The 14,481-nt window shown below is 42.0% G+C and overlaps 1 protein-coding gene across 1 annotated transcript in view; it reads left to right on the forward strand.

Annotated features, from left to right (window-relative positions):
* Adamtsl3 (ADAMTS like 3) overlaps positions 1 to 14,481 on the forward strand; it is a 299,460-nt gene that overhangs the window by 238,282 nt on the left and 46,697 nt on the right. The window contains exons 21-23 of the mRNA XM_051206607.1: positions 4,191 to 5,262; positions 6,791 to 6,918; positions 9,488 to 9,616. Coding sequence (XP_051062564.1) covers positions 4,191 to 5,262; positions 6,791 to 6,918; positions 9,488 to 9,616 — 1,329 coding nt within the window. The remainder of the gene's footprint in view (positions 1 to 4,190; positions 5,263 to 6,790; positions 6,919 to 9,487; positions 9,617 to 14,481) is intronic.

The raw sequence follows: 14,481 nt of genomic DNA on the forward strand, positions 1-14,481 counted from the left end.
CCCAGCCTGTTGACCACATAGGCCATAGAAGGGGCAGGAGCCAGAATGCTTCTAATTGGCCAGCCACCATGAGCTGAACTCCAGTTCTGCCTCCATCTGGTGCCAAGTCATCACCTCTGATTGATGGTATTTGCTTGGCCATGCTGTGATCAGCTCCCTCTGAACATTCATGGACCATTCTCTCACCACAACTGCATCTTAAGGGCCAGGCGATAAGCAGGACACTTTCCCAGCATCCTGTCTCTGTTGCATCTTTTCTTCCCTCCTGTGCATGCTATTTTAATCATCCTCCTTAGACATTACAAGGTCCACTGTGTAGGTCTTCAAGACATTTCCTACTTTAGTGTAGGGCACACCACCATGTCCTATCTTCCTTACTAACATATGCCAATACACAGGACAACCAAGTTCCTTATTGATGACCTTTCTGATAGGTAATGTTCTCATTCCCAACCACAACAGTTCTTCCATGCCATCACCATGGTTGGATGACACCCAAGCTTCCAGGTGTTAGGCCTCATTTGATTAATGTCTCACTCTGACCTCTGAAGCTTCCATATATCCCTATTACTTCCCAACATTCTCCTCCTGTATGAAACCAGTTCACTTAGCTGGCTTTTCTGGTCATCCACTTAATCAACCCTGTTGCCAGATTTATGCCTTTCTTTAACCTACTGCCGGAGTCCCTGCTTATCTCTAACCTTAGCATTACTTTCAAGTGATTTTCTTGCATGCTTTTTGCTTCCTGGCTTGAGTTACTGGGATTTCTAAGAATAAATAATGTTACCCTGCCAGTGAGACATGCATGCTTATGCTGTCTAAAATAAGCTGGATGATAAATGTGGGCCACCCCATGTTTACTAAGAAATCACTAGAAATTTACCAGAACAGCTGTTTTCCCATGACCATGCTGCTATTCATAGTGAATGATATCGTCTTTTACCCATTGGTAACAGTAAGGTATATTAGCACAACATACTTTTGACTTTCCTCTCTCTTTCACCTCAAATCCACCCTGTTCCTTCCCCAAATCAGAAAATATATGGTCTTGCATGAATTTAACCTCTCCATAATTAAAGATATGGACAAGAGAAGCCAAGCCCAGCTGTGCTGTAGCCCTCGTCAGAAACCATTTTAGAATATCTGCACTGAACAGTGTCCTGGGTTAAGTAAAATGCATGTTCTTGGAGATTTGCTTTAGGATTGGAAGAAGGTAGGAAGAATGTCTCATGCTTCCCCTAAAGAACAGCAGTACACCATATAGTCTAACAGGCAAGCAGTCCCTGCAAAGGCACCTCATCAGGCTTAGCCTTTTACAAGTTCAAATTCTTCCCTCTGTTGTATCTATCAACTGAGGTTCTTCTTTTTTTTTTTTTTTTTTTTTTTTTTTTTTTTTTTTTTACAGTAGGAAAATCCACATCCTTAACTAGTATTTCTGAGTTTTGCAGTTTGTACCTAGCCCTGTTTGCAAATGTTTAGGCAGTCTTTCATGAGATTCAAGACAACTTGTGAGGCAGCTATAACCACTATGTCTTTAAGAAGGAGACAACTATCATAGCTTGCCAGTGTCATATGGTTAGACACTGGGAGACCCAAACTCTGAACTCAAATGAGTTACTCATGCCCAGTGTCAGTCACCTTTCATACACAAATACACTGAGAAGAACTTATTAGAGAAGTGTGATGGGAGATGTCATTCTGTATGTTTCTCATACTGGTTAATGAATAAAACACTGTTGGCCAATAGGAAAGAAAGACAGGCGGGACTAGGGGACAAGGAAGAAAGAGGAAGTAGTAAGGAGGAGTCAAGATGGAGAGTCTGGAGAAGGCAGAACTGCCAGCCACCTCTCGCTGGTAAGACCATGTGGAAATACATAGAAATGGGTTAATAATTAAGACAGAGCTAGCCAATAAGAAACTAGTACCTGGCCAACAGTATTATATCAAATACAGAGTCTCTGTGTATTATTTGGGGCTGGCGCGGTGGCGGGACAAGACTAGGCGGCAGGCGAAAAAACCTTACTCCTTATAGAAGTGTGGGTTAGAATCCAAAAGAGAAGGTGATGGATTTATCACTAGAGATCATTGGTGGCCGTTTCCTGAGAACGTTAGTGTAGTAATAGGAACAGAACCCAGGCTGGAGTTGGTTAATAGTAAAACAGAAGCATGTAACTGGGAGCTATTGTTTCAGTCTGACCTGGGCCATACCATGGTTGTGGAGTATCAGAAGCATCTTAAGTCCTTTAGCAAGTCCCACCCATACCATTCCTACAGCCTCTAATCAGTAGCTCTCAAAGAAGCCTAAAGAAACTGACTCTTCACATTCTTGACATAGATTCAGATGAGCTTGTCTTGCTGGATCCCCATGCTAGTGGAAGGAGAGGGAACTAGTACCAGCCAAATGGCCAGACTGAGATCCAAAGTCTAAGAGGCTTCCAGCAGGATAATAGGAAGGCTGTAAGGGTTGGGTCATGGCCAAAGCCCATTAAGGAGTGGCAAAAGTCAAATGCTGGAGAACCAAGCATAAATTGCAGCTAGGATGGCATGAGACAGAAATTTGGCATACTTCCCAGGCTTAGAGTAATGGCAGGGATATAATAAATAGAGACAGGACAGGTATGCAAGGTACAGAAGCATGTGCTTATAAATGTCATCTGGCACCTGGAGTTGGCCTTTATGTCAGGCTAGCTCAAAGACCCAGAAAGAAGACATGTAGAAGAAAGAGTTTCATATTTTATAAAAGCCAAAGATGTGATACCTCTCATACCCTGCAATAGTGGAAGGGATAAAGTGATGGGCTGGCACTATTACATAGCACAGAAGCTCCTCCAAAAGGATGCAGTCCATCCCTGACCATGGTATAGGGTAGATGATGATGCCTTGGTCTCATCTGGCTTGGTCAGTGTTACCATGTTGGAATAGTCCCAGATGTAAGAGAGATAGAAAGTCCACATCAGATCAGACCCTCCCCCAAGATATGGTCCAGTGATACCACATTCTCAGGGTCTGCTCTGAAGGGACTCACGGGAGAACAGGGGAAACTGCCTAAAGATGTGGAACCTAGCAGCTTTACAAGTCTCATGAGTGTCTTCTTGCAGGATAATCTCAATCCACTCCCTGGCCTCTGCTATCTGAACTTCCCTGTACCCTCAGTGTCAGCAATTGCCAAGGCAGAGCTGGGAAGGGGATGGGTGGGATCATAGGGTTTGTCTCCTATAAATGGGCATGCAGCCAGAGGGGCATCCAGGCTTCATGGCCTGCCTTGAAAAGAATCAGGTGCTATCAACTTTAAGCTTGGTTGAGGACATCTTGAAGACCACTGGTAGGCCCATGTCCATATTGGGTCATTGGATGCCAGGAATCAAACTGCTCTGTGGGCCTCCAACCTGAGTCATTCAACTAGATAGCGCCTTGTGTAGGGTTCTGTGCCGTACTAGTCAATTTTCACTTTTTGTGTAGAGGACTCTACTGTTCTGAAAGAATCTTTCTCAGCACTTTACACTATCACATGAATCCCAGTGTTGGACTTGGCATTGTTCTTAAAGACTGAGTTTCACAGCTATCCATTTCCCACACATCCTTTCCACAATCCATTTCTCAGAAACCTGATAACACACAAGTATGACTTAATCAGCAAAGCACCATGATACCTGATGCTAAGATCAGATATACATGCTTCCACTGCAAATCTTAGGAAAGGACATGTGTATGGTAGAGACTTGAGCTCACAGACAATACAGATGCTCTTTCTTATTTCCCTTCCCTCCTTGCTAGTAGCAGTTTGTCAGTGTCACTGAATAGAAGAAACTGGCCCAACTGTGCCTTTTTCTACTACATTAGTCTGCTCCAGTGGTATGCGCCAAGATGTCTTCAAACTAGTTGAGTATTTCAGTCATCTGAGGAGCTTTCTAAAGCCTTAACTGCAACCCATGAATTATACCTACATGCATCCTTGCTGAAGTACTAGAGAGCTGTGAAGTTTACCCCAAGCATGGATGTAAGATTCTTTTCTTGTTTTAATTCACATTTTTAAAGAATTTAAGAAAAGATATAGTAGTATGCCTAGGTCAATCAGCCTCAAAAATTTCCTGTCAAAAACCTCTGTTTGTGAGTTAGTTTCCCTCAATTTCTTTCCTTTTCTTTCTTTCTTTCTTTCTTTTTTTTTTTTTTTATTTTCTTTTCCCCTGCAGAAATGAAACTTGGGACAAAGACGCGACTTGGAGAGAGGGGTCCCCAGATTCTCGGTGTTCGGAGAGTCTATATTCAGACAAGAGAGGAGAAACGCATCAACCTGACTATTGGCAGTAGAGCCTACTTGCTGCTCAATACATCTGTGATCATCAAATGCCCTGTAAGACGCTTCCAGAAATCTCTGATCCAGTGGGAGAAGGATGGCCATTGTCTGCAGAACTCCAAGCAGCTTGGCATCACCAAATCAGGCTCACTAAAGATCCACAGTCTTGCAGCCCCTGACATTGGTGTGTACAGATGCATTGCAGGCTCTGCACAGGAAACCATTGTCCTCAAGCTCATTGGGACAGACAATAGACTCATTGCTCACCCATCCCTCAGAGAACACCTGCGGGCTCACTCTGGGGTAAACCACAATGAAGCCAATAGTTTGGGAGCCACATGGCATAAAATGCGTCAGAAGTGGAACAGCCAAAATGAGCTTTACCTGCACAATGGGGAAATCAACAACCAGCTGTTCTTAAGAGCTCTGTTAGGGCCATGCAGGAGCTCTGCAGGAAACACCAACTCATGGGAGTTTAAGACCAAGCAGTTTGAGGCAGCCATGAAACAGGGAGCATACAGCATGGACACAACCCAATTTGATGAGCTTATAAGAAACATGAGCCAACTTATGGAGACAGGAGAGGCCAGTGATGACCTCGCATCTCAGATGATATATCAGCTGGTAGCTGAGTTGGCCAAAGCTCAGCAGATGCCTGTCCAGCAGAGGGGCATCCATGAGGAGGCTGCTGAGGCTCAGCTCAGAGGGGAGACAGGTAGAGCTCCCCAAAGCTCCACAGTAAAAACCTCAGGCAAGCTGACTTTTAAGCCAAAAGGACCTGTTCTCATGAGACACACCCTACCCCCTTCAGTTTCATTTAACAAAACAATAAATGCAAGGATTGGGAATACAGTATACATTACAAAAAGCACAGAGGCCATCAATATACTTTGCAATCTTATTACTCCCAGCAGTGAGGCCACGTATACATGGACCAAGGATGGAGCATTGCTGCAGCCCTCTGTGAAGTGAGTCAACTAAGTACACAGTTTTTCCTTGATAGTTCTTTATTGTGGCCTCTTCTAGTTTTCTTAGAAACATTTTCAGATTTCTTCCCCTAAAAATATTCTTCCTCCCATTTTTTATCTGCCTAAACCGTTTTACTTCTTTCATGGGTGTGTGTGTGTGTGTGTGTGTGTGTGTGTGTGTGTGTGACTGTGGTGACATCTTGCTTGTACAAATAAAGCCTGTCTGAAGGTCAAAGAATGGAGCTTGCCACTAGCTAACCATAGAGGTCTGGAGGTCTGTACGGACAGACAGGAAGTAAGGTTAAGGTTGCTGGGCAGAAATAGGATATAAGCAGGGAGAAACAGGACCTCACTCTCTTGTTTGCCAAGATGCAAAGGATAAGGTGTGGCAGTGGCTTACTCCCTCTCTCTGATCTCTCAGCATTTTCCTCTATATCTGACTCCAGGTTTTTTTGTTTGTTTGTTTGTTTTGTTTTGTTTTGTTTTTTGGGCTTTTTTGCTGTTTTTTGTTGTTGCTGCTGTTTTGTTTGTTTGTTTGATTGTTTTTTCCTTAGGCCGATTAAGAACTCCATTTACATGTGACTTGATTTATCTACACACAGTCTAGGAAGGACAAATGGAAAAAGGCAAACGAGGGATGTTTGCCTTTCTGAGATGGCTTAATTCACTTAATATTATTAGAGCCATATAGGCCCATTAAGGACAAGCTCCTGGTTGAGAGTAGACTCATTGGTCTCAAGTTTGGGGAATCAATCACCTGATCTACTGACTATCCCCCATCAGAGGAGAGACTGCCCTTAGCAGACTAGTCTCACCTTAAGCCATGCTAAAGAGAGAGGTGGACTAATTGACTGCTTAAGTGAGGTACTTTACTTTTCCTTCCCAGAATTCCTGCCCTCTAGGGCAGTTTCCACAAACCATAGTGTGGTTGCTATGAGGTTCTGGGTCTGGTCTGACTCAGAAAGATGGAAGTTTTTTTTTTTTCCTTTTCTTACCCTGTTTCTTTCAGATGCTAGCAAGAACCTAAGCATGTTTTGTTCTGCTTTGTTTCATTTTGTTTTGTTTCCCTTGATAGTTTGGACTTCTTTCCTCTTTATTTAAAGCCCCCATGTCTGCCACATAACTGCCTTGTCTACACCATGAATCTGATATCTTGGTCTGCTCACCTGGAATTGTGTGGTGTTTGACTTCTCTCTGCCCTTCTCTTCCAGGAAGCTTCTGGGATGTACAACTTGCCTACCATGTTTTTTTTTTTTCTTTTAAACTGTAGTAAAATCAAAGTAGAAGCCAGTATGTCCACATCCCAGCCTGTTGTAAGAGCTCTCTGATCTAATGCAAGAGGAAAGCCTACCCCACTCTTCCATATATGTAGTTTCTTCTTCAAAGCAGGGGGCTGGTCATGATTACCTTTCAGGTTCCATGCCAGATGAAAGCCTACAATTGTGCAGTTGCCATTCTATGACCTGCAATGACCCTACAACATTTATATATGTTACTTGAGTGTATTCTCATTTTAACTCTTTTGCAGGATCATTTTGGATGAAACTGGGAAGCTGCAGATAAAAAATCCTACAAGGAAAGAGCAAGGGATATATGAATGTTCCGTAGCTGATCATCTCGGTTCAGATGTGGAAAATTCATTGGTGTTGTATGCAGGTAATGTCTATGGGCGAAGCCTAGAGTGCCTGTGATCTCATTGTTGCTGTATTTATTACCTGGAATACTAGCATTCTAAAACCTCAGTATGTATTGAAATGGTACAGGGCTTGTTACTGGATGCTTCCAGTTACTGGATGTTACCAGTTACTGGATGCTGCCTAGAACATTGCCTTAATAGGTTTGGAATGAGTTTGATGCCTGGTCTTTTAAACATGTTTCTAGTTTGCACCAACTCTCTGGAAACAGTGACTGTAAGGCTCATTTTCCACAAATTGGGAATTAATGAGATGGAGATTCATTGGCAATGTTGACCTTATAGACTTTTAAAAGTTTCGTCAGCTGAGGAATGAGAATCACTAGCCTTTAAAGTTGTCACTTTTCTCTCAGTGACATACCTGCCACTCCTTAGCCAGCACTGCCCCCCCCCAGGGGTTGTAATTTTACATAGGCATACATCTTCACAAGCACTGGACATTGTAACTTTGTATCAATTTTTTTTTATAATAGAAGATCATTTTTAGCTGGTTAAGTTGTAGCAGCAATTCCCCATGGCACGATTATATTCTAGGACTAGACATAAATAAGAGTGCCATTTCCAAGATCACAACTGTCTTTTCTTCCTTTCTTTATAACTCAAATGGACCAAAGGAGAATAGAGACATCAGATGTTAGAACCCAGTTTGGTCACCTAGATGCTAGGCTTGGTGGCAGACATTTGTCATCCACAAGCTAAAAAAGTCGAATCCACCAGTGTTGAAAGTTTCTTGAGGCTGGATGACTAGAGGATGACCACCTTCAATCAGGTCAATGAGTCTCAACTTCCCTAATATTGTGACCCATTAATACGGTTCCTTATGTTGTAGTGACCTCCAACCATAAAATTATTTTCATTGCTACTTCATAACTGTAATTTTGCTACTGTTATGAATCATAATGTAAATATCTATGTAAATATCTAATAGTGTTAGGCAATCCCTGTGAAAGTCATTTGACCTCCAAAGGGGTTGTGACCTACAGGCTAATAGGCTTTGTTTTCTCCTGGACTGTTGTGCCTGTAATAATTAGCTCTTTTCACACAAGCACACTAGTTCCTGTAGTGACTAGGAGTTGCCTCCTCTACCAATGCTCCTAAGTCTGTTCTTGAGTCCATCACCAAATAATCTAGACTTCTGATAGAGCTGATGTGAGGCCCTCATGAGCCAGAGGATGAGCTATGGCAACTGAAGATCCCTTCCACCCAAAGAGTCACATCATTTTCGACCCCTTAGGATAGTTTTCTAGTGCCCCAGGCATTCCAAAAAAGAATGGAACTTTCTGTAGCCCAAGCTACAGAAAACAAGAGTGCATGTGTTTTCATTTTATATTTTCATTGTCCATGTCACACAAATTACACGCATAGGAGGACAAAGCATGTGCCCTGGCTTAGTTAATAAATGAATCCATTAATTATCAAATTTCAAGGCATGAAAATCCTTGAATTAATTCCTGACACTGTGGCTTCTTTGTCTTTTTATCATTTCTTCAGGGAGGGAAAGTTTTATATGGCTATTTGTTTCACATTAATTAAAATGCTAAATCCTGACATCTCCAAACAGTGCTAATCCACTTGAGATAGCATCATGTGATTTCATAAATGAAGAATTTCTGCAGAGTGGAGAAGTGTGCAGCTGCACACTGCAGAGTGAACGGCTATGAGATCACTCAGCACTTTGACTGGGATTCCTACTGTAGCCCAGCAGGAAAACACTTTGTACATATTCATGGTTAGAAGAAAGTTAATGAGAGTTGTGAGCTCCTGCCCAGCTGGTTTTTCCCATAACAGCTTTGAAAGAGTCCTGAACTCTATACTTATTCTATGATTGTCAAGTCAGCCTGTCTATGATTTTGTTTTAGGATCTATATTGTTATTGAAATGTCTGATTGCATCATCTTGTGCAGGGTCAGGCTTTGTGATTATTGATTAAAGAGTAGCTCTGCTCTTGTTGCTGCTGAGCAGAGAGCAGAGTGGGATGCTTTGTACAAGTTAGCTAAGCCTTGGTTTATTCTTTCATCAGTGGGAGAACCCAAGCATAGCACCTCCCAAGGGCAGAAGGATAAATCAGGATCCACTGCCCTACCTCACAGCGCTCCTTCCATAAAGTGACAGATTGTCACAGTCCCTGATGTGCACCAATTCTTCTGAGGCTGCATGTGAGAGACGCTATTTTGCCCTGCCATGCAGGTTTGCATCTTGTGAACTGAGTCTCTGTGAAATTACCAAGAAAGAGTTAACCTTAATTTTGCTTATGATGATAAAATATCTTTACTTTATACTTGATTGTTGTAAACCACCCACCATCCATCCATCCATCCATTCATTCACCCATCCATCCATCCATCCATCCATCCATCCATCCATCCATCCATCCATCCATCATCTCTGCACTGAGTACCTCTAGCTGTGTTTGTCTGTGTATACCACAGTGTTAAAGAGACCAGCACTCTTCACTGCTTTCAGCAAATCAACGATGTTTGTCAATGAACAAGAGTTTAAACCTAACACAGTTTCTGCTCCCTTTGAATTAAGAGGCACCTGCCATCTTGTCTATTGAAAGAAATGTCACCAAACCAGAGCACAGCCATCTGTCTGTTGTGGTGGGAGGCACTGTGGAGGCAGCCCTTCAGGCAAATGTGACAATCCACTGTCCTGTAAAAGGTAAGTATTATTCTTTTCAGTTTCAAGATATTTGGCCAACAATAGCCAGAAGATGACAGCTAGCATTTTAGTGTTCCATACATCATCCTGATGAATTTGCATTCTGATTGTCTCCCATGCATCTAATTCTCAAAAGTGACCTCATGCCAGATCATAAGACTGATGCCAGGACTGGGAGATGGCTCAGTCAAGCAAGTCTTTGCTCTGTAAACACAAGGACCTAAGTTCAAATCTGAGAAACATGCACATAAAACTAAAAGAGAAAGCCTGCAACAGTAGCATGCACCTATAACCCCAGATCCATGGGATAAGATGCAGAGACACGTAGATTCCTAGTGTTTGAGAGCCAGTTAGTCTTGCTAGTCAGTGAGAGACCCTGTCTCAAAAGAAAGCACCCAATGTTGATCTCTGACCTGCATGCACATATACAAACATATTAACACACTAGCATGGTCTCTTTCCCTCCTCCCCCCCCCCCCCTTCATATACACACAGATATAAAGGGGTGGGCTGTTATGTGAGTAACTTTAGATCGCTTTCTAAAAGAGACATATAAATACCAAATGAGTCTATTAATTCAAAAGGAACTTCCTATATGCCCTTTTTTTACTGTGCATTGACTTAGATATCTGGAAAACTATATCCTCCGATTTCCAAAGATTAATAAGACACCCCTGTATTTGTAGCCATGTTTGATGTTCTCTGATAGTAACCCATCTAATGATGTGCGATTTTGACTCTTTCATTGAGGAGTTGTCTTAATTAGGGTTTCTACTGTTGTGAAGACATACCATGATCATGGCAAATGCTTTCTAAAGGAAAACATTTAACTGGAGCTGTCTTAACAGTTTCAGAGGTTTAGTCCATTATCATGACAGGATCTGGCAGTGAGCAGGAGGAGGAGCGTTCCACATCTTGATCCACAGGCAGCAGAAAGAGTCTGTGCTGTGTGCCACACTGGCCAGACTTGAGCTTATAAGACCTCAAAGACCACTCCCACAGTGATATACTTTCTCCAGCAATGCCACAGTTACTCCAGCAAGGCCACACCTATTAATAGTGCCACTCCCTATGGACCAAGGATTCAAGCACATGAGTCTATGGAGACCATTACTATGCAAACCGCTACAAGAGTTGTGGGGAAGTGCTAATTAATTCCATCTAGGACACCAAAAAAAAAAAAAAAAAAAGATTCCATTTAAATTGAATGAGTTCAAACCAATGAGTTTATTGGGGGTGAGTTACAGGAGCATTGGAGACTCAAGCCATTACCTCACTAAAAAGCCCATTCCTGAGTGGCTTCACCAAAGCCTTGGAGCTCTCTGCATAACGTGTAGACAGCTCTATCGAACAGTCCCCTCTAGTCTACCAACAGCTTCCTGCAAATGTGACCTTGGGGAGGAGACTATGCCTTTTAACCTTTTGACCTTTCCAGTCTTATACATTCGGTTAACTTCCTAGGTTGTATGACCAGGTGCCCTATTCTCTGCCAGAGGTAAAGAACTCAGGAGAACCAGTTACACACAATGCAGGCTGACAGCAGGGACCTCTGAGGCTGCCCTGTAGCACCTAAAGTTGGGTGTCATGAAAGGACCTGGGTCACACACATCTGCTTCCTTCTCTTCCTTCCCCCCATTGTCTCCTGCTTGCCCTACTTCTAAAAGCACACCTTTGGCTCCATGCACACTGGAAATTTGCTAACCCCCATGGTATTAGTTTTCAACCCCTGGCAGTCCTAGCAGTGTTTGGCCTATGCAGACTTTTGACAGATCGCCCAGCCTCCCAACTGGCTCCACCCACAAATATGTGACTTTTCTGGCAGAATGGACCTACCATTACAGAACAGGCCAGCATTCTCTAGCCAGGGCAAGGAGAAAAGCAGAACAGAGTTGTTCAGATGCCAAGCCACAGCCTTCTCCAATTTCTGTAGCCCTCCACCTGCAGAGGATTCTGAAAAATAGAAGTGACTTCTATTAAGAGAAACCTCAACTTTTAATGCTTTAAAAAAAAAAAAAAAAGTTTTAGCTTCCCGATCATTTAAAATCAAAAAGACTTGTGGATGTTATTTGCTGTCCTACATCAGGGACTAGAGGCAATGGAAACTGTTTTCACAAACAACATCTCCAGAGACCATTAAATTCAGCCCAGGTCTGATCTCTTATCCACTCAGGCAAAATATGAACTGTCTGAGCCCTTTCCGACTTTGCGGCTCCTCCTGCCCTGTGCTATTACACTGCTAGTGGGCAGGCCTTCCTCCTCTTCCTTCTCTCTTTCTTCCTCCTATCCCTCCTCCTCTTCCTCCTTTTAAGTGAAGCTCAGAATTGGGAGTATTCACCCCCCACCTCATTCATCTTTTCTAGAATTAGTCCTTTCGATCTTTTGTGCCTGGCAGCCCTCCACTATGGACTCAGACTCCAGAAAACCTTCCGAGGTTATTCCCCTTTGAAAGGGAGTCTGCCACTGAAGGTTCCACAATCATGTTGAGTTATGTATCATTTTAAACAAACTCGTAGTGAACTTAGTGTTTCCTCATGGTCAGAAAGTTGTAGCCAGCTTTGTTTTCTATAGACAGCCATCTTTTGAAAGGCAGATGGTGAAGCCGATAAAAGTAAGAAAATGTGGGTTGACAGACAGTTCTGTAACTAGCCAGACTACAACCACAGATGAGTCATTTGTCTGTCATACCCTCATCTCTAAAACAGAAGACAGACTCTAGTAGTAGAAAGGACTTCATCATCATTTAATTAGTCTTTCATTTTATAGATGAGTATATAGCATGATTCACAAAATCAAATACTTCCAGAACTTTGTAATTCAGTAGGATATATTATTTAAAAAGAAGCAACCAATTGCCCTTGAACTGTTTTGTGCTAGTTGTTTTTTTTTTTTTTTTTTTTTTTTTTTTTTTGTGGATCCTAAAACACACAGAACTTCCAGACAAACTTATAATTCTTTGTCAGAACCAACATGTTTTATACTGCTCATGGGCTATAGATATCAAGTTCCTCTCTAGCCACCGTTAGAGACTTTTCTATTGATTCTATCAAATGATAGAACTGGAAAAGCCGGCATTTCTGAAGGTTAATGTTCTATCCTGAAAAGATTGTTTGCCTTGCTTGTTATTTAAAAAATATTTCCTTGTAAAATGTGGGGTGTTGGGGAATGAGAGGAAGCAAAAAGCAGCAAGTACCATTGTTCCACTTAATTCTTTCACATGAGCACATGCCATAAGCACTGTTTACCATATAATTTTCTATTACCTGTTTTTCGGGGTGGGGAGGCTGCATGCCTAGACACACATGTAGAAGTCAGAGGACAACTTCAGGAGTCAGCCCTCTCATTCCATCACGTGGGTCTCAGGGATAGGATTCAGGGCCTCAGGCTTGAGGGTAAGCATCTTTGTCAACAGAGACATTGCAGCAGCCCACTCCCTGGAATTTTTTGCTCTATGTGCGTACTCTTGTTTGTGAATCACTCCTTAAGCGCACCAGACACAGCTGATGTGAGCCCCTGGTGTAAAGAAAGGTTCTTCTATGTGTCAGTTCCACTTTTGTTTCTAAGTTCTCTGGGTCTACAGACAGAAATGGGCTTGAGCTAGAAAAATGATGTACCCAGAATGGATGGAACTGTCAAAGACCTGTGGCCCAGCCACCAAAAGTGGAAAGCCTCTTAAGCGTGAGATCCACTTGACACCTGTTCCTCAGAGCAAAGTGAAAGCTAAAGGGTTGGCTATGCTTTGAAATTTAAACTAAACTGAAGAGTACAAATAGTGTAGAACATTAGTTAGGATGTAGCAGGGACTGGCATCTGGCCTCCATGTAAGGCAGAGAACTCTAACAAAAGTCATAAGGACAAATGTGTAGAGGATTAATTAAGTAGCTCCTAGGCTAAACCCAGTCCTGTGTGTGATTAAGGAGAATTTTCACCAAGAATGTGAAGAGTTTTACACTGTTTGTAAATAGTTAATTTATTAGGGTTGAATTTGTTTGGTTTTGGTTAAGGCAATGTCTTGGAATGCCTAGGCAGGCCTTGAACTCACTATGCAGTCAAAGATGACCTTGAACTCTTGATACTGTTGCTTCTTCCTCTAGAGTACTGGGAATGCTGGCATGAGCCACCACACTTAAAGGATCTACTTTAAGTCAAGCCAAGGAAGAGTTTGATATTCAGAGCATTGCTGTCAATGTACATAAGAGGGAAGCAAGCAAGGACTAGAGACAAAAGGAGACTGGTCTCACCTCTGTGGGCCCAGGGGAGTTGAAAGGTAGAGTGAACGCACCCATTGGCTGTGCTGGAGCCCACAGTGCCTAGGGCTTCATTCACTTGTCTCCCTCAATTTCAAAGAATTCTTATAAAGCTAGAGGACTAAGAGCAGTGTGGTACTGACAAGGGGTAGCCAAACAATGAAACAGAATGGATTCCACAGCAGATTCAAATATATAGGAAAACCCAGGAGCCAGTAGTGGCAGAATGAAAAAGCAAAAGGTAAATTGTTAAGTAAATGGTGATATGGCAATTGGTTATAAATATTTTTTTTAAAACTCTACCCAGAATGATTCTGATTAAATGTCTAAAATAAGAAGCAATTAATTTTTCAATTAAAATAGAAGAGATACGTTTGGTATTTGGGAATGATGAAAATAAATAAAATGCCTATTACATGGTGATAATTAGAGAACTCTATGAATGTACTTGAACTTTGGTGTTATATACTTTTAAATTGAATTTCTTAATATATGAATAACATTTTGATCAATTTTGTTGTTAACATTTCAAGACATTTTCAACAAATTTTAAAAAGCTACATTTTTGGGAGAAAATTTCTGTCACATAGTATCCATGTTATATAAATGATTGCTATGAAT

Source organism: Phodopus roborovskii, unplaced genomic scaffold (assembly GCF_943737965.1).
Source record: "Phodopus roborovskii unplaced genomic scaffold, PHOROB, whole genome shotgun sequence".
Classification (NCBI taxonomy): domain Eukaryota; kingdom Metazoa; phylum Chordata; class Mammalia; order Rodentia; family Cricetidae; genus Phodopus; species Phodopus roborovskii.